The 17,798-nt window shown below is 36.8% G+C and overlaps 2 protein-coding genes and 1 pseudogene across 4 annotated transcripts; all 3 read left to right on the top strand.

The window, feature by feature from the left end:
• The first annotated feature begins 74 nt into the window (after positions 1 to 74).
• On the top strand, positions 75 to 2,721 carry LOC141652933 (protein DOWNY MILDEW RESISTANCE 6-like; annotated as a pseudogene).
• A 126-nt stretch (positions 2,722 to 2,847) lies between these two features.
• Positions 2,848 to 6,810, top strand: LOC141652934 (hyoscyamine 6-dioxygenase-like). Of its 2 annotated transcripts, XM_074460553.1 has the most exons (6): positions 2,848 to 3,072; positions 3,828 to 4,045; positions 4,259 to 4,509; positions 4,917 to 5,235; positions 5,431 to 5,665; positions 6,216 to 6,810. In XM_074460553.1, exons 2-6 carry the CDS (start codon positions 3,842 to 3,844, stop codon positions 6,248 to 6,250), a joined length of 1,044 nt encoding a protein of 347 aa, XP_074316654.1. In that variant the 5' UTR covers positions 2,848 to 3,072; positions 3,828 to 3,841; the 3' UTR covers positions 6,251 to 6,810. The 2 variants fall into 2 exon arrangements, with proteins under 2 accessions (XP_074316654.1, XP_074316655.1); XM_074460554.1 differs by lacking the exon at positions 2,848 to 3,072 and having other exon boundaries at positions 3,752 to 4,045.
• On the top strand, positions 6,784 to 10,275 carry LOC141652936 (protein DOWNY MILDEW RESISTANCE 6-like). Of its 2 annotated transcripts, XM_074460557.1 has the most exons (5): positions 7,045 to 7,140; positions 7,568 to 7,785; positions 8,637 to 8,887; positions 9,265 to 9,583; positions 9,702 to 10,275. In XM_074460557.1, the coding sequence occupies exons 2-5, from the start codon at positions 7,582 to 7,584 to the stop codon at positions 9,945 to 9,947; spliced, it is 1,020 nt and encodes a 339-aa protein (XP_074316658.1). In that variant the 5' UTR covers positions 7,045 to 7,140; positions 7,568 to 7,581; the 3' UTR covers positions 9,948 to 10,275. The 2 variants fall into 2 exon arrangements, with proteins under 2 accessions (XP_074316657.1, XP_074316658.1); XM_074460556.1 differs by having other exon boundaries at positions 6,784 to 7,785.
• The last annotated feature ends 7,523 nt before the right edge of the window (positions 10,276 to 17,798 follow it).

Raw genomic sequence — 17,798 nt, 5'->3', positions numbered from 1 at the left:
ACGACAACTAATTGATTTTGATGGAGATGTTGATGAACTTTCAATTCGTCTTGTATTTTAGTACTGTGTGATAAAGACTATGGCCACAATGTGCTTCACATTTGATTTGATTCTACGCAGTCTCTAAGACAATACTTTTGACATTATTGTTTCACGTTTATATATTGAATTAGATGTATTTTTGTGGTAAGTTCTTTTTCTTAACCAAATGTAAATATTTTACTATCATTGCATGATAAATTTTTTTCTTCATATGAACATCAATCGGTAAACCCCCCTGACTTGAAAAAATTGGGAAACAACGGGTTGCTTTTTTTTTTTGGTTCAATATAAGGTGCAGATACAGGTACAATTAGTGACTATTGTATCATGCACAATCTTGTTTTCCTGATTGTTCCCATTTGGTTAGAACAAATTTCTGAAATTTGCATTCTCCAAGCAAGTGATTCATCCTTTTCTTTGAAAACAGCCATATTTTCAGGGCAAAGAATTTGGATTTAGTTTGTAAGGTAATTTATTCGAGTTTTGTTAATCAATCATGGGTGAATTCTTGCGCATTCGTGACAGTGCATTTCAGCTGGAAATTGAACCTTGAATTGCACCTTACTTGTGGATCTAATTTCTTTTATGCTTCGCAGTTAATGACCAGATCATGGATAAGTTTGTATCTAGCTGGGCTGATGGTGAGAAATTGCCTGAAAGTTATGTATTTCCACCTGGGAAAAGACCAGGGAAAGTGGCTGTTAACACATCCAAGAATGTTCCAGTCATTGATATTGGCAAGGCCAAGGGAGTTGATCGCTCGAATATAATTCAGCAGATTATGCAAGCTAGTCAAGACTTTGGATTCTTTCAGGTCAAGCATTGTCGAGTCAGCTCTTAGTGGTGTAGCTTTGAGAATTAATAGCCAGGCTTCTTTACTCCAACTCATCATATAACTAGTGTCTCAGGGTCTTACACTTTATTTAGTTTAAAATATAATTTTAATACAACACTTGCACATGTACCTGAGTCCTGATCCCAACATAAAAAAATGCCTGGATTAGGAATTCACACTATTATACAGTACTAAGTATTATTTTCCGTTATTTGTTGATTAGTTCTGTCCTAATGTGAGTGGTTTAGGTGATCAACCATGGTGTTCCAAGCACATTATTAGATGATATAAGAGGCGTCTTTGAAGATTTCTTTGCGCTACCAGCTGAGGAGAAATCAGATTTATGTTCTTCAGATGTGAGTAAGAATTGCATACTTTTAACAAGCAGTGTTGACTTTGCTAAAGAAGAAATCCATAACTGGAGGGATTCTTTGAGACTTATCTGCGCTCCATTGGAAGAATGCAGACAAGAGTGGACTCCGAAGCCTGCCAGATTCAGGTAACTTCTCTGTTCACAAGGTTGTAACAATTAAAATTGATGAATTCTAGTCAATTTATGAGATCTCCAAATGGAAATTTCAGGGACGTTGTAGGAGATTATATCATCGAAATGAGGAATCTAGGATCAATAATTCTAGAGCTGATATGTGAAGGGTTAGGACTTGAACAAGGCTATTTCACGAAAGATATGAGCCAGCAACAAATTTTGAATGTTCATCATTATCCGCCGTGCCCCGATCCTAGTCTGACGTTGGGTACCAGAAGTCATTGTGACTTTGGCCTCATGGCAATACTTCTCCAAGGTGACGTTCCGGGACTTCAGATGCTTAAGGACGGAGAATGGATTGGTGTTGAAGCGATTCCTGATGCATTTGTTGTGAACATAGGATACGTGTTACAGGTGTGTAGTTATTTGCGTAAGGCTTGTTTTATTCCTGCTGAATCAGATTTTTGATGGGACTTAATTCCAATCTTAACGAATTTGCTTTAGCCTGCCAGTTGATACCTCTTAGCATGGTGCAATTGATTGAAATGGATGGAGTATTATTTCTATGCCACGACACCGCATTGCAACTAGGAAATGATAGGTTTTGAAGTTCACTGTGAGTCTGTGACCATATTTTTAGGCAGTATCACCCACATTTAAGGCGCAAGGACTGAGATCAGCATGCGATGACCGATTCCAAACCAAGTCTCAAACTGAAATTTAATACCATGCCTCTCAGTTTGTTTGATTGAGGTTAGAATGAGCTAACATTAGTCTAACCTCTTATAAGTATAGATTATGATCAGTTATCTTGGGATGTAGTAATTGGTGAAAGTTTCCAATATTGAAGTCGGAGAGAGTATCTAAGACAGTTAAGCTGAATGAATCTTGATTAGTTGAGACTACTTTATATTCAGTTTGACTTAAAAAAAGCTGTTGTATATAACTTGGTGCAGTTTGTTAGCAACGGAAAGCTGCTGAGCGTGGAGCATCGAGTGGTGACAAACAAAGATAATTCCCGGATTTCTGCTGCTTTTTTCATTAACCCTGCAAAAGAATGTACAACCGGCCAAAGCCGTTGTAAATGCAGAAAACCCTCCAATATACAAAACGTTTCGGTATGCAGATTTCATTAAATCATTTTGGGTGGCCTATACTGGACAGATTAACAATGTGTTGGAAAACTATACTATTTGAGAAGCTGTACAGTCTTATAATTATTGGCCTATGGTTTTTGTAAGCCTATGTAACAGTCTTTCTTAAAATAAATGCTACACATCTTTTAGTGGAACCTTTGAAGGAGATTTGTGAAGTCTGTCTGTATGTGACATGTGAAGGGCAACATTATCTTTTGAAGTCTTTCTTAGATGATTACATGTTAGAAGTATTAAATTAATAAAATAATGATTGCTTAGTCATACCTAAGCTTCTACTTTCCTGCAATAAATCAGCTAAAGTAACCTTAATCTAGACTAGTGATGTCAACTAAATAATGTTTTATATAGTTGTTATTGATGTGATTGCCTAAATTAATTAATTAAATGAATAAACAAACTAATGCAAACTGTGGTGGTTGTATGTTAAAATTGTCCTCTTGCCTGCTCTAAGAAGAAAGTGAGCCGTTATCATATGGTCGAATCCGAAAGCCTCTGCTTTTATCTCGTCTTTGATAGCTGAGACTTGCAACAAAGCATTTTAAGAATTTCAGGTAATCTGATATTTGTTCCGCTTTTTAATTTTCATCGATTGTTCTTGTGTCTACCTTTCTCATTGCCATCATGTTTGGTGCCCTTAGATTACTCATTCCCATTTAGGGCTTGCTTGGAATGGGAGTAATTATTAAGGGAGTAATAGAGCTAAAATGAACTAAAAAATGGAGGGGAGGGAGTAATTGTTCCCTACCTCTCCCCCCAAGTAATGCATTACCTCCATATGGAGGTAATAATTCCTCCCTCACCTCCTCTTTCCACCCTCCACAACCACCACTAACCTCCGATCTCCTCCTATTTCTTCTTATTTTAGCTCTCATTACTCCCTTAATAATTACTCCCATTCCAAGGTTTATGTCTAGTTTGGTTTCCATAATTAAGAAGTCCAGTTTATTGTTTTTGTGAGCTCTCCCATCTCCTTATAGCTTTTTCTTGAAATCTCTGTAATCCAATAAAGCTTACAACTGAAGAAATTTATACACAAATTGCATCTGGTCGGTTTTGGGTATCAATAGATTGATAATGAATTTAGTTGGAATTTTAGTAACGGGTTCGGTTGTGAATTTGGTAAAGAACGACTCTAGTTCTTGATTTTAAAATTGGGTTTGGTTTGAAAGTTTTCGTCCGGCTTGAATTGGTTTTGGTTGGTGTTGGAGTCATTTGACATCCCTTGACCTTTGGTAAGAGAATAAGACATTACCTGAAAGTTACAGGTACCGTAACATTGCTTATGGATGACATTTGTACTTTGCAGATAATAAATAAATCATGGAGAAGTTTGTATCGAGCTGGTCAGATGGTAAGAAATTACCTGAAAGCTATGTATTTCCCCCTGGGAAAAGACCAGGGAAGGTGGTTGTTACTGCAGCCAAGAATGTTCCAGTCATTGATATTGGGAAGGCTGCGGGACTTGATCGCTCGGTAATAATTCAACAGGTTATGCAAGCCAGTCAAGAGTTTGGATTCTTTCAGGTTAATATTGTTGCTTTATTTCATATTAGCATTCAATTACGGTACACTAACATAACGGTGTGTGATAAAATATTATCAGAGGACACCCTTTTCTATGTTTTCAATACCAAAGCAATTAAGCAATGGTGTTCATCTCTCGTCAATGGCTGAAGTGTTTGAATAATTAGGGTTATGCTATACTCCTTGTTTAATTTCCACATGCATGTGATTTAGGTGATTAACCATGGTGTCTTAAGCACGTTATTAGATGATACAAGAGGTGTGTTTGAAGAGTTCTTTGCGCTGCCTGCTGACGAGAAAACAGATTTATGTTCTTTGGACAAAAGTAAGAACTGCTTACTATTAACAAGCAATATGGCTTATGATACAGAAGAATTTCATAACTGGAGGGATACATTAAAAATGGATTGTTCTTCATTGGAAGAATGCAAGCAAGAGTGGCCTTTGAAACCTGTCAAATTCAGGTAATTTCTCTCAAGCTCGAAAAAAAGAAAAAAAAAACACACTATGTATTCTGGTTGACCGGCAGAGAAGGCCAGATTCAAATCTTGTGTAGGTCTGAATGTCTGATTGTCTGAAATATTTGGCATGCGTTTGTGTAAGAATGTAAATTTGATATTTTATGATTAAACCAAGAATGTACAAGCATAATAGTACTATTAGGCATTAAAATTCATAAATTCACGTATAAGCTACTCCGTATATTCATGCAAAAAGAAATTCATTTATTTTCTTATCTTACATAGAGCTGAACTCATGACTACCTTAGATATGGAAATATATAGCAAGTATTCACTGCCATGGCCCTTGCATGCAGGCCATAACATAGCTCCATTCCTGCTTATGACATCTTCCAGTAAAAAAATTTCAGGGATATTGTGGGAAATTACACCACTGATGTTGGAAATCTGGCATTAAGAATTTTGGAGCTAATATGCGAAGGGCTAGGACTCGAAAAAAGCTATTTCACAAGAGAATTGAGCAAGAAAGAACTTTTACTTGTTCATCATTATCCGATTTGCCCTGATCCTAGTCTGACACTAGGAACTAGAAGTCATTTTGACCCAGGCCTCATTACTATACTTCTCCAAGGGGACATTCCGGGGCTTCAAGTGATGAAGGATGGAGAATGGATCGGTGTTGAAGTGATTCCCGGTGCATTCGTTGTGAATGTAGGATCCTCATTAGAGGTGTTTCCTTTCCCCTTATATTTGTTCCTAATTTCTCGGTTTTTCTAATGTCTTCACTCTTAATTAGTTGAGACTTCATGATTGGCCTAAATTCCGTTTTGTGTTGTAGAAGACATCTTATTTTTTCTTATTTCTTAATTGAGGAAGGACATTTTTTGTTAGACTTAAGGTGCCTTTATATACATCTTAATGCAGTTTGTTAGCAATGGGAAGCTGCATAGTGTGGAGCACCGAGCAGTGACCAGCAAAGATCAATCCCGGATTTCTATTGCTTTTTTCCTTCTACCAGAGAGCAATTGTGTCGTAGAACCGGCAAAAGCTCTTGTTAATGCAGAAAACCCTCCAATATACCGAAGTGTTCCGTATTCCGAACTTCTTAATTTGTTTCTGGCAGCCTATATTGGAGAGATTGACAGCGTGTTGGGAAAATGTAAGATTTGAGAAGCTGTACAGATCTCTCTTAAATACCGAGTAAAGCCGTGTCTTGAATCATTGTTGCGCATGTTGAATTGGAACTCTTGTAGGAAATTTGTGAAGGTGGTTTGTAAAATTGTATGTAACCTATGAAGGTAGATTTGGAAAAATACCCTTTAAAATACTCTTACGAAATAAGTCGGGTTTAATTACGTAAAAGATGATTTTCCTTTGCTGAAGCCGTATTATGAAGTAGATCTATCCTAAACTGATCAGGCTAACTTGATCTGAACCTGATCCTAATTCCATGAACCTCTGTATTATTTGTCGAAGAGCAAAATAATACATAAATCATTAATTTATTCTCATTTTAACCGATCATGTCGGTGTTTAAAAATGTTTCAACAACTTCCTTCAAAAGACAAAATCGCTATGCACAATCTTGTTTTCCAGTTTGTTCCCATTTGGTAAGAACAAATTTCAGCTGACAATTATTCAGCAGAAGCTAGTCAAGAGTTTGGATTCTTTCAGGTCAAGGATTCCTGATGCATTTGTTGGTGTTGAAGGGATTCCTGATCATGGCAATACTTCTCCAAGGTGACGTTCCGGGACTTCAGATGCTTAAGGACAGAGAATGGATTGGTGTTGAAGCGATTCCTGATGCATTTGTTGTGAACATAGGATACGTGTTACAGGTGTGTAGTTATTTGCTTAAGCCTTGTTTTATTCCTGCTGAATCATATTTTTGGAAAGCTGCTGAGTGTGGAGCATCGAGTGGTGACAAACAAAGATAATTCCCGGATTTCTGCTGCTTTTTTCATTAACCCTGCAAAAGAATGTGTTGTACAACCGGCAAAAGCCGTTGTAAATGCAGAAAACCCTCCAATATACAAAACTTTTCGGTATGCAGATTTCATTAAATCATTTTGGGTGGCTTATGCTGGACAGAGTAACAATGTGTTGGAAAACTATACTATTTGAGAAGCTGTAAAGTCTTATAATTATTGGCCTATGGCTTTTGTAAGCCTATGTAACAGTCTTTCTTAAAATAAATGCTACACATCTTTTAGTAGAACCTTTGAAGGAGATTTGTGAAGTCTGTCTGTATGTGACATGTAAAGGGCTACATTATCTTTGAATATTAGATAATTACATGTCATTGAAGTAATAAAATATCGATTTTCATAATCAGACCTAAACTTCCACTTTCCTGGAATAAATCAGGTAAAGTAATCTTAATCTAGACTACTGAATTGAAGTCAACTAAATAATGTTTTATATAGTTGTCATTGATGCAATTGGGTTAGTTAATTAATTGAATGAATAAACAAACTAGTGCTGACTGAGATGATTGTATGTTAAAATTGTCCTCTTGCCTACTTTAAGAAGAAAGTCGGCCATTATCATTGGATCGAATCTGGAAATCTCTGCTTTTAGCTCATCTTTGATTTGATAGCTGGGACTTGCAACAAAGCACTTTCAGAGTTTCAGGTAATCTGATATTTGTTCTGCCTTTTTATTTCGTCAATTTTTCTTGTGTATACTTTTCTCATTGCCAGCTTGCTCTTGAATTTTGCTCCTTTGCATGTTGGGTGCCCTTAGATTGCTCTTTTCCATATTCTCATTTGTGACGGACAATTTTCGTCACAAGCTTGTGACCTCTCACAAACTGCAGGTGGGAGAGCAAGTGGGAGAGGGTTTGTGAGAGGTCACAAGTTTGTGACCGTCACAAGCAAGACTTACTGGTTAGTTTATGTCTAGGTTGGTATTGGAGTCATTTCCCATCCCTTGACCCTTCGTAAGAGAATAAGACATTACCAGAAAATTCCGACTAAATTCTCTTACCTTGACATTGCTACTTTTCAGTTGGAAGTTGTACTGTGAAACCTTGCTTATGGATGCAATTCATACTTTGCAGATAATAAACAAATCATGGAGAATTTTGTATCCAGCTGGTCAGATGGTACGAAATTACCTGAAAATTATGTATTTCCCCCTGGAAAAAGACCAGGGAAGCTGGTTGTTACTACGCCCAAGAATATTCCAGTCATTGATATTGGGAAGGCCGTTGGACTTGATCGCTCGGAGATAATTCAACAGGTTATGCAAGCTAGCCAAGAGTTTGGATTCTTTCAGGTTAAATCTTGTTTCTTTATTTCTTATTAGCATTGATGCGTGATAAAATATTCTCAGAGAACGCCGTTTTCTTTGTTTTCAATACCAAAGCAATGTTGTTTATCTCGCGTCTGTGGCTAAAGTCCTTGATAAATTAGGGTTATGTTATACTCCTAATTTAATGATCATATGTATGTGATTTAGCCGACTAAGATGGAAAACCGACTAAGATGGTTTGGCCATGTGAGAAGGAGACCTATGGACGCACCAGTTAGGAGGCTGGAGACTTGGAGTACAGAAAAGGCCCCTAGAGGCAGAGGAAGACCGAGACAGACATGGTTGAGAGTGATAGAGCACGATATGAGAGTTCTGGGGCTTGAGGAGAGTATGGTGACGGAGAGGGCACAATGGAGGGAAAGGATACATGTGGATTTTTAGTATTTGATGTTTTTTTTGACAGATTTAGTGTTTTTTTATTTATTTAATTTAAAGAAATTAATTTATTTATTTTCCTCTCCTTTATTACACACTTTTTCAACAACCACTTTCTTATAGATTTTACCTGGTTCATTCCGGATCCTTAACTCTATTTCGGTTTTAAAAATCGTTTTAATCTTTTCTCTCGATTTAAATTTTAAGTTTTTATAAAAGAAAGACGGAATTCGATTTTAAAACCCCTAAGTTCACCTTGACTTTCCATTACATTTTCGTTCTCCCTTTTTGTTCTTCATCTTCCCTTTTTTTATTCGCATTTTGAGGCGTGCGTTCACCCATGGACGGTTCGAAAGGATGATTCATGTCAGCCGACCCCAAATCATTTTGGGATTAAGGCTCTGATGTTGTTGTTGTTGTTGTTGATGTATGTGATTTAGGTGATTAACCATGGTGTTGTAAGCACATTATTAGACGATACAAGAGGTGTGTTTGAAGAATTCTTTGCGCTGCCTGCTGATGAGAAAGTAAATTTATGTTCTTCGGACAAAAACAAAAACTGCTTACTTTTAACAAGCAATGTCGCATATGATAAAGAAGAATTTCATAACTGGAGGGATACATTAAGAATCAAAGGTTCTCCATTAGAAGCACACAAACAAGAGTGGCCTTTGAAACCTGTCGGATTCAGGTAACTTCTCACATGCTCGAAATAAAAGCACTTTAAGGAGTTCTGGTCGACTTTCGACCACGGACAAAGCCAATTCATATCTTGTGTAGGTCTGAAATATTTACATGTATTTGTTCATTTTATGATAATACAAATATATACAAGAACATTAGTATATAGGCATTAAAATTCATAAATTCATGTAAAAAGAATTAAGAAAAATGTGGATGCAAAATTAAATTCATTTATTTTCTTATCTTACCTAGAATCGAATCCACGATTACCTTATATAGATCTGGAAATATATAGCAAGTGATCACTGACATGTTCCTTGCAGTATGCGCACCATAACATAGCTCCATTCCTGTTTCTGACACCTTCCAGTAAATATTTTTCAGAGATATTGTAGGAGATTACACTACTGAACTTCGGAATCTGGCATTAAGAATTTTGGAGCTGATATGTGAAGGGCTAGGACTCGAAAAAAACTATTTCACCAAAGAATTGAGCAAGGAAGAACTTTTAGTCGTTCATCAATATCCAACTTGCCCTGATCCTAGTCTGACACTAGGAACTCGAAGTCACACTGACCCCGGCCTCATCGGTATAGTTCTCCAAGGTGATATTCCGGGACTTCAAGTGATGAACGATGGAGAATGGATTGGTGTTGAAGTGATTCCCGATGCATTTGTTGTGAATGTAGGATTTGTATTAGAGGTGATTTCTTTTCCCTCTTATCTATTCCTGATTTATTGATTTTTCTAGTGTCGTCATCTGAGGAAAATACATCTTCTAGTTTGAGACTTACGCTGCCATTTTGTGCATCTTGATGCAGTTTGTTAGCAATGGGAAACTGCCTAGTGTGGAGCACCGAGTAGTGACCAGCAAAGATCAATCCCGGATTTCTAGTGCTTATTTCCTTGTACCTGAGAGCAATTGTGTCGTAGAACCGGCAAAAGCTCTAGTAAATGCAGAAAACCCTCCAATATACAGAAGTGTTCAGTATTCTGAACTTTTTAATATGTTTATGGCAGCCTATATTGGAGAGATTGACAGTGTGTCGGGAAGCTGTAGGATTTGAGAAAGCCGCAAAAACCTCTCTTAACTATTGGGTTATGGCCGATGTTGCCCTATGTAGTGGCGTGTCTTGAATCATTCATCATTGTTGCGCATGTTTAACTCTTGTAGGAGATTTGTGAAGTCTGTTTGTATGTAACACATATGGGGAGATTGGGAAACATACCCTGTAAAATACTCCTATGAAATAAGTCTGGTTCAATTTCGTTCTTATCGACTGTTCTTCTGTATACCGTCCTCACTGCCATCTTGTTTGTAAGATTGATCACTCTGTCATTTGTAATGTATGACTAGTCTTTGCCTCTTTGGGTGCTTGATGGATTGGTGGTTGCTCATGAGCTCGGTTGATCTATGATATACAAGGCCGATCGCATTGTATATTACACTCAACAGTATGATGTAGGCCGATCGCATTGTATATTACAAGACCCCGCAAGAGAAAAAAATTCCTGGACCCGCCGCGGCGCTGCTACAGCCTACATCATACACCAGTAGATCGCAAAGTAAGTTCAACAATTAAGAAAACATGTATCTCATAGAATTCAGCAAACATAAATACAGAAATCATAACAAAATATATAGAGCAACACAAATCTGAATTTATAATTGTCAAAATCAATTACTCCCTCTCATCCAAACCAAAGGTAATACTTCTCTAATATACGTGGGAAGTATTATATTAGAGTGTTACCTTTGGTTTGGATGGGATGACTTTCTTAGCAATATTTCTCAGTAATATTTCGCTTTAGACTATGTTACACAAAAAAGAAAATAAACAATATTAGTTCTAAACAATATGAAATGAACATGTGCAGACAAAAACTCAAATATATATGGAGTTTGATGTAATACATCCGATGTATAATCCTTTTTCTTGAGAGGGAAGGGTGAGAATTTTTTTCTATTTTTTTTTGTTCTGGATGAAGGGTGGGTGGAAAAAAGTGGCAAATTGTGTAGGATTAAGTAAAATTGTGTGCGGGATTTAGCAATTACGAATTTTTTTTTACTAGATCAATTATCACAATTTATAAGACGGTTTTTCCTAAGAAGTTGGTAAAACAGATTCTTTAACAACCAATTATATGCTGCCACGTGTCTAACCTAAGTGTAGTTAGATGAGTTAGTTTAGGGTTAATTCTGTAATTTAACTTATTAGGTTAACTAGTTAACTACATGCAGTTAACTTTAATTTAACTTATTAGGTTAACTAGTTAACTACAAAAAGGGGAAAAAGGCAAAAAGGAAAGCAAAAAAACGTTGTTAGTAAGGGTCGAACCCGCGAAGCATTAGAAGGGGGGTTAGTTTTTGCAGCTAGTCTAGTAACCAATTGAGCAAGGGGTATTAGCACAAACATTATTCATATTCATTTCATAATATAGCTCACGCAAATATAAGTCATTCTTATTAATCAGTCAAAGGTTATTTACGGCCATTATTATTTCCTTAATGGATGAAGATTTTATTTTCATATTTATGTAAATGTGCTTAATTCAAGGAAATATAAAACAAAGTTGTTTGTAGAATATTTTGTCATATCTTTAATTTATTTAATTATTCCTAATTTAAAGATTTTGCATATATTGTTGCCGATTTTTTAGGGGTGTAGAGTAGTTGAAAGTCTTTTGCATATTTGTTTTTGGAGGGAAAAATTGGAGGGAAAAAATGGAGGGAAATTTGTAAAGGGATTGTGTATATAAGTATCCCCTCATTGATCATTTTAGAAAATAACTCACACAATACACAATTCATTCATAAGAAAATCAATTTCGACAAAAAAAATGGCTAGTCACGATTCAAAAATGATTGCTCTAAAACTACAATTGGGTGTGATGAGGAGTCGCTTAGAACGTGAGATGAAAGCACGCGAACGGGAGCTTCTGGAGACACGAAGGTTCGTGCAAGCAATGATGGAAATCGTTCCAAAGAAGGATTTCGAAAAAGCTCTATATGGTGTACCTTGCCAAAATATAGAGTACATTTATGAAGAGGAGTATAATGGTAAGAATATAGCAATTCTACCTGATGACCATCTTAAATGGCGTCAAGTTGGTGATTTGGAGTATCTACCAATGCCAAAGGCAGACGATTGCCTTGTTCGGGATGAATTTGGATTAAAGTAAATCTTGAAGAATCGGTTCGTCTGCTCACTTCTTTGCGTGGATGACATACCTACACAAAATATGTTCTTCCAATACAAAGGAACCCATGCTTCTCTTTTTGCATATACCTCTTTGACCCAACTATGTTCACGTAAGCCATATTTAACTACAAAAAGTTCCCAAGCATCCTCAAAATCATGGATATCTTTACTTTCATAAACGACATCTTTAAGGTCAGCCTTAATTTCATTGTACCTCGGATTCACTCCCAAATTTTTTGCTCCATTACGCATCATGTGCCAAAGACACAAGCGGTGGGGCGTATTAGGAAATACGTCCTTCACAGCCTTTCCAATCCCCCTACATTGATCCGGGATTATAACTGACGGCGCTCTTCCCATACAATCTAACCATCTCTTAAACACCCAAGTAAAGCTAATGGCATCCTCGTGTGAAATCAAAGCGGATGCTAGTACAACAGTGCTACCGTGATGATTTACACCAACAAATGGAGTAAACGGCATTTTGTACCTGTCAATTTTAAACGGCCGTTAAGGTAAGTATAGATTATGAACACTAAGATTTATCGTAAACTAAATCAATTCTCGTTTTTCTTTACTGCCAATTGAATAAAAACTTAAAAATAAAATTGAGCATAACATACTAATTGAATAATTGAATTTCCGTAAAATAAAAGTGAGCATAACATACCAATTTAATCAAATTGAGCATACAAATTGAGCATAAGACCGAGACAATTTGAGTAAAATAGAATAAAATTGAGTACTAATCATTCCAATGAAACGTAAACAAATGACCGTGACCGTTGACTCCGTCTGTTTAATGGTTTTTAGCCAATTACGCAGATTAATAAAATGTAACAATTCGATTAAAATTAAAATTAATCCCGCATCAGCAAATAACTACATAGTAATCGTTCCAATAAAACGTAAACAAATGACCATTCAAATTCAAAACATATTTCGAATGATCAGGTTACCTTCTTTCAAAGACGAGAACATTTTCTGAAAAAACGCATGGCAGATTAATTTAACCAATAATTAATTTAAAAACCGATTGAAATGTTGAATGAAAATACGAGTTTAAAATTTTCTTGTTACCTGTTACAGAGGAAGGTAGCGTCATAAGAAACCGCATCAGCAAATACCTTGGCCATACCCCTGCAACGTCCATCAGCCCAAAACACATTAAGGAGCTTGCCTTCTTTATCCGTTTCGATGGAATAATAAAAGTCAGGATCGATTTCTCTAAGCTTGATAAATCTTTCTTCAAGAGCATTTGCATCACCGTTAATTCTACTACGACGTCGTTCTTGATTGAGCATGTTCCTCAAATCCCGCTCTTTTATGGGTAAATTAGCATGGCCACCAACTTCTTTGACCAAAGTGTTGAAATTTTTAGCAATTGAGATACCGGCTTCATCATTCATTATAGCCCGTCTTCTAAAATATTCATGCCATAACCTGTATCCCACCATATGACGACTATTAGCGAGATCGACATCATCATGATTGTGCTCCAGACTAGTTTTTTTTATGACAATAAAATCGTCTTTTAACGATGCGTCTACGAAACACTCGCATTTCTTATATGTGGGATCGTTTATATACCCATTCTTTTTGTTCGGATCCGCCCCCCTTGTGCAACATAGTCTGATTCGGCTCATCATGTAGAAACGAGGTTCGCTATCCCCACTACCATGGCGCTTTACCTCTTTTTCCGTATAGCAATCCAAAATTTTATTAGTCCTAATAAAAAATTGAAAGCCACGTTGATAGGCATATAAGTAACAATATGCACCATACTCATCACCATTAGCAAAGGTCATTCCTTCTATCGGAGGATCAACTTCCTCAACGTCAGTGTTCGCCATGTTTAGCATATTAGCTACCTTTTGCACAAACCCCCCTTCAATAATTGGAGGTTCATGGAGATCATTGTTAACATCCTCATTGACAACAGCCTCATTGTGAATAGTCTCATCGTCACCGATAGTTCCATTACGAACAACATCGTCATTGCAACCATCGTCATATAAGTAATCGTCTAAACTAAAGTTCTTAAAGCTAACAATTTCATCTTCACCTTGTATAATATTACCATCAGCTGATCAGCATCATGTACAATATTACCATCAACATCATCTACCCTAATATCATCAAGACCATCTTCCCTAACGTGCTCCTCGTCTTCCCAAGGTAAATTAAGATCGAAATCCATCTTTTTGGGTTTTTTTTTTTTTTTTTTTTTTTTTTTTTTGTAACCGTTCTTCTGAAAAATAAAATCTTTTTTTTTCCCCACCTAAACTCTCAACAAAAAGATAAGATTTTCGAAAATCATATTTCTTAAAACCATGCCTAAAATCTTTTAAAATATTATATTTGAAACCTAATTTACAATTTAAAAATTAAATATTATTATCCTACCTAAATTGAAGCTAACAATCTTTTCAACTAAGGAAATGGAATTTCTCAAAAAAGGAAGGATCAAAACTTTATAAAATAGTTTCTCAAAATACCTTTAATCCATAAATAATAATAATAATAATAATAATAATAATAATAATAATAATAATAATAATAATAATAATAATAATAATAATAATAATAATACGTAAAATAATTAAAACTCATAATCATTCACGCAATTAGGGTTCATCACTTAACTGAATTAGGGATCGTCGATTTTAACTTAGGGTTTATCATGATTGAACATTTTAGATTAATTGGATTATGGTTCATACAAAAGCCCGAATTAATAATTTAATTAGGGATCAATTTTGACTTAGGGTTTAGCATCATTGAAAAAAATCGATTAATTGGATTAAGGTTAAATAATTGCACGAATTAATAATTCAATTAGGGATTGATTTTCACTTACGGTTTATCATGATTGAACGAATTAGGGTTTATGACGATTTAATTAGGGGGAAAAATTACACGAAATAATTAGGGTTCATTCATCATCGATTTTGATTGATTCAATTAGGCTAAAAAAATCGGGTTAATAGTGATGGGGCATATTCTGCACCCGCTGACCAGTCAACATATTGAGCAAGGTCAAAGATATCCACAGCAAGTCAACGGCTTAGACAGCCTAACCGACGCTACGTGTCGGCCTGTCAGATGGGTCCCGGCCGGGGCACACATCCGCGAACTCATATCCAAGACCCCTCGGCGGTGAGTCAACAGGGCCCGCCGGCCTGCCATGGGTCCCTCGGCCGAGGGTAGGACAGTCTTTCCACTTGCTAGCCACTTGGCCACTTGGCCACTACGTGACAAAAGGTGAAAGTCTATAAATACTCCTCAACTATCATTGAGGAAAGGATCCACAATTTAACCTAAGAATCACTATTCATCTGGTAATATCTTCCTTATCTCTCTACAATACATACTTCGCCAAGTAACAACAGCTTATCTCTCTAAGTTTACTGACTTGGGCGTCGGAGTGAGTTCGCTCGGTCCAAAGCCGAGCCCTCAGTTTGTTCATCGTTTCAGGAGACCGCAAGGAGGATTCAACCAAAGACATCATTCTACAAGCACGGGTGGTAACAAATAACTGCTCTGGAATTACACCCGGAACAAATAGATTTAATTATATTAATGAAAATAATTAATGAAATTAACGAAAATCAGAACAAATTAAAAAAAAAACAAAAAAAAACTTAACTACATGTAGTTAACTAGTTAACCTAACATGTTAAATTACATAATTAACCCTAAACTAACTCACCTAGTTTTACTTGGGTTTGACACGTGTAATCTTCCTATTGGTTTGTGTATGGAAATCCCATACACCATGTGTAACACCCCCATACTCCAAGTGCCTTACCAGGACCACTCAGGTATGAAGACATCACCATCTCGGTCGCCCGAGGTATGATAATCAAATAGACAAAACAGAAACAACGCTTATTATAAATAGTTTAACGAATAGTTACAATCCATGAAACCAACTAAAAGTACGATACATTATTCAAACTATCATTTCTCAATCAATGTAAATAAATACTAAACTACGGCGGAAGACTCTATCGTCATGTCGTGGCCATCCCAAACTATCCCATATCATCTCTATACCTGTTCAATATCTGCTCACCATCCCCGAATGGATCACCGCAGTTTTACAAAACAACACCGGGTCGATTACTAATCACACAATCAATATAAATAACAATAACAAGATACACAAACAAATGAATCACACACACACACACACACACCAACTCCCATCATCTCAACACCGATCCCCACCGACCACCTTGCCATGGGGGACCGCAGCCGTTCCCACCTAAGCCCCGCTCATCGTACGAGCGATAACCCCGTCCATTAATGTGCACATCCCCTTTCGTGGCGGGTTCCACGAAGGCGAAACTAGGGCGTGAGATCACTCCGCAAGTGACCCCACTCGGTAGAGAACGCATCTCGAGAGCCATAGAAACCAATCACAATCACAATCACAATCATCATATCAAACAACTAACTACAAAGACATCACCAATATCCCATTACATGGGACTAATACCGAGTAGAAATCCTACCCGGAAAGCACAACACGCAGACGGTATCTACAGCTGTATCAAAACGGCTCCTCTACGAATTCTCCTCCTACCATACAACACATAGATGCTACCATTCAAATATTACTCATAAAAACCCCCAATTCCTAAATTAGGGTTTCATCAATCTTAACAAAACATTATATAAATTATATTAAAAGCTTACCCTCGACGCAAGGAATCCAACGACACGAACTACGATACGAACTGACCGTCTGAACTCCGGGAATTTTCAAGAACGCGATTAGGAAGAAGACAAGTTGCTTTCTCTCTTAAACAGGTTTTAGGTTTTGTAAAAAGTGATTTAGAACAATGACGGATATGTTTAAATACCTTAATCGCGTAATTAACAAAACCCGAGAAAACTCCCCCGCAAAACCGGACACTCGATCGAGTACCCAAGGTACTCGATCGAGTACCCCCCTACTCGATCGAGTGCCCCAGCTACTCGATCGAGTGCCCAACAGGTCAGAAACTATTTTATTTCGCAAAACTCCCTTACTCGACAGAGTAAGGCCTACTCGATAGAGTACCCCAAGACTCATAAATACGGAGTATTACAGTCTTCCCTCCTTAAAAAGAACTTCGTCCCCGAAGTTCAACCCATACATAAAAACAAACATACTAACTCGATCAAGACACAACAACGTGACTAAGAACTCAAAACAAAACTCCAACCCAAACATGAACTCGTAACACCAACTCCACTAACTATTCCTACCTCCACAACATGGCTCACGATATCGTATCAACTCCATTATATCACTCTCAACACTAACTCCATACCCTACCAAAATACTCATAACATCAAACGGAATGTTACATTCTACCACCCTTAAAAGGAACTTCGTCCTCGAAGTTTACTCACACTCATAAACATCCTCATCCAACTGCCAAGACTATCGAACTCATAACCATCATCATCCAACTCACAACACTATCCAAATATTCTCACACTCCTAAACATCGAACTACTACCGAGTCTTCATGACCTTTAACAAAATTAACCACAACACGAATCAACCTTTTATTCGACATCAAGACTCAAACTTCCAAATATATTACCATATGCACACCCATCAAAATCTCTTTTATCACATCCTACTCTTCTTAAGATAAATGTTACGTCCTCGTAACTCACTAATACTAAATCCTAGATACATCTCATTACCCTCTT

This window comes from Silene latifolia, chromosome 4 (genome assembly GCF_048544455.1).
Source record: "Silene latifolia isolate original U9 population chromosome 4, ASM4854445v1, whole genome shotgun sequence".
In the NCBI taxonomy this organism is placed as follows: domain Eukaryota; kingdom Viridiplantae; phylum Streptophyta; class Magnoliopsida; order Caryophyllales; family Caryophyllaceae; genus Silene; species Silene latifolia.
Note: the sequence above shows the minus strand (reverse complement) of the source record. Positions and strands in the feature narration are given on the sequence as shown.

Coding starts and splice junctions, on each gene's coding strand:
- LOC141652934 (XM_074460553.1), top strand. CDS start 3,842: ATGGAGAAGTTTGTATCGAGCTGGTCAGATGGTAAGAAATTACCTGAA. Junction 4,046..4,258: donor AAGAGTTTGGATTCTTTCAG/GTTAATATTGTT, acceptor CATGTGATTTAG/GTGATTAACCATGGTGTCTT. Junction 4,510..4,916: donor TTGAAACCTGTCAAATTCAG/GTAATTTCTCTC, acceptor AAAAAATTTCAG/GGATATTGTGGGAAATTACA.
- LOC141652936 (XM_074460556.1), top strand. CDS start 7,582: ATGGAGAATTTTGTATCCAGCTGGTCAGATGGTACGAAATTACCTGAA. Junction 7,786..8,636: donor AAGAGTTTGGATTCTTTCAG/GTTAAATCTTGT, acceptor TATGTGATTTAG/GTGATTAACCATGGTGTTGT. Junction 8,888..9,264: donor TTGAAACCTGTCGGATTCAG/GTAACTTCTCAC, acceptor AATATTTTTCAG/AGATATTGTAGGAGATTACA.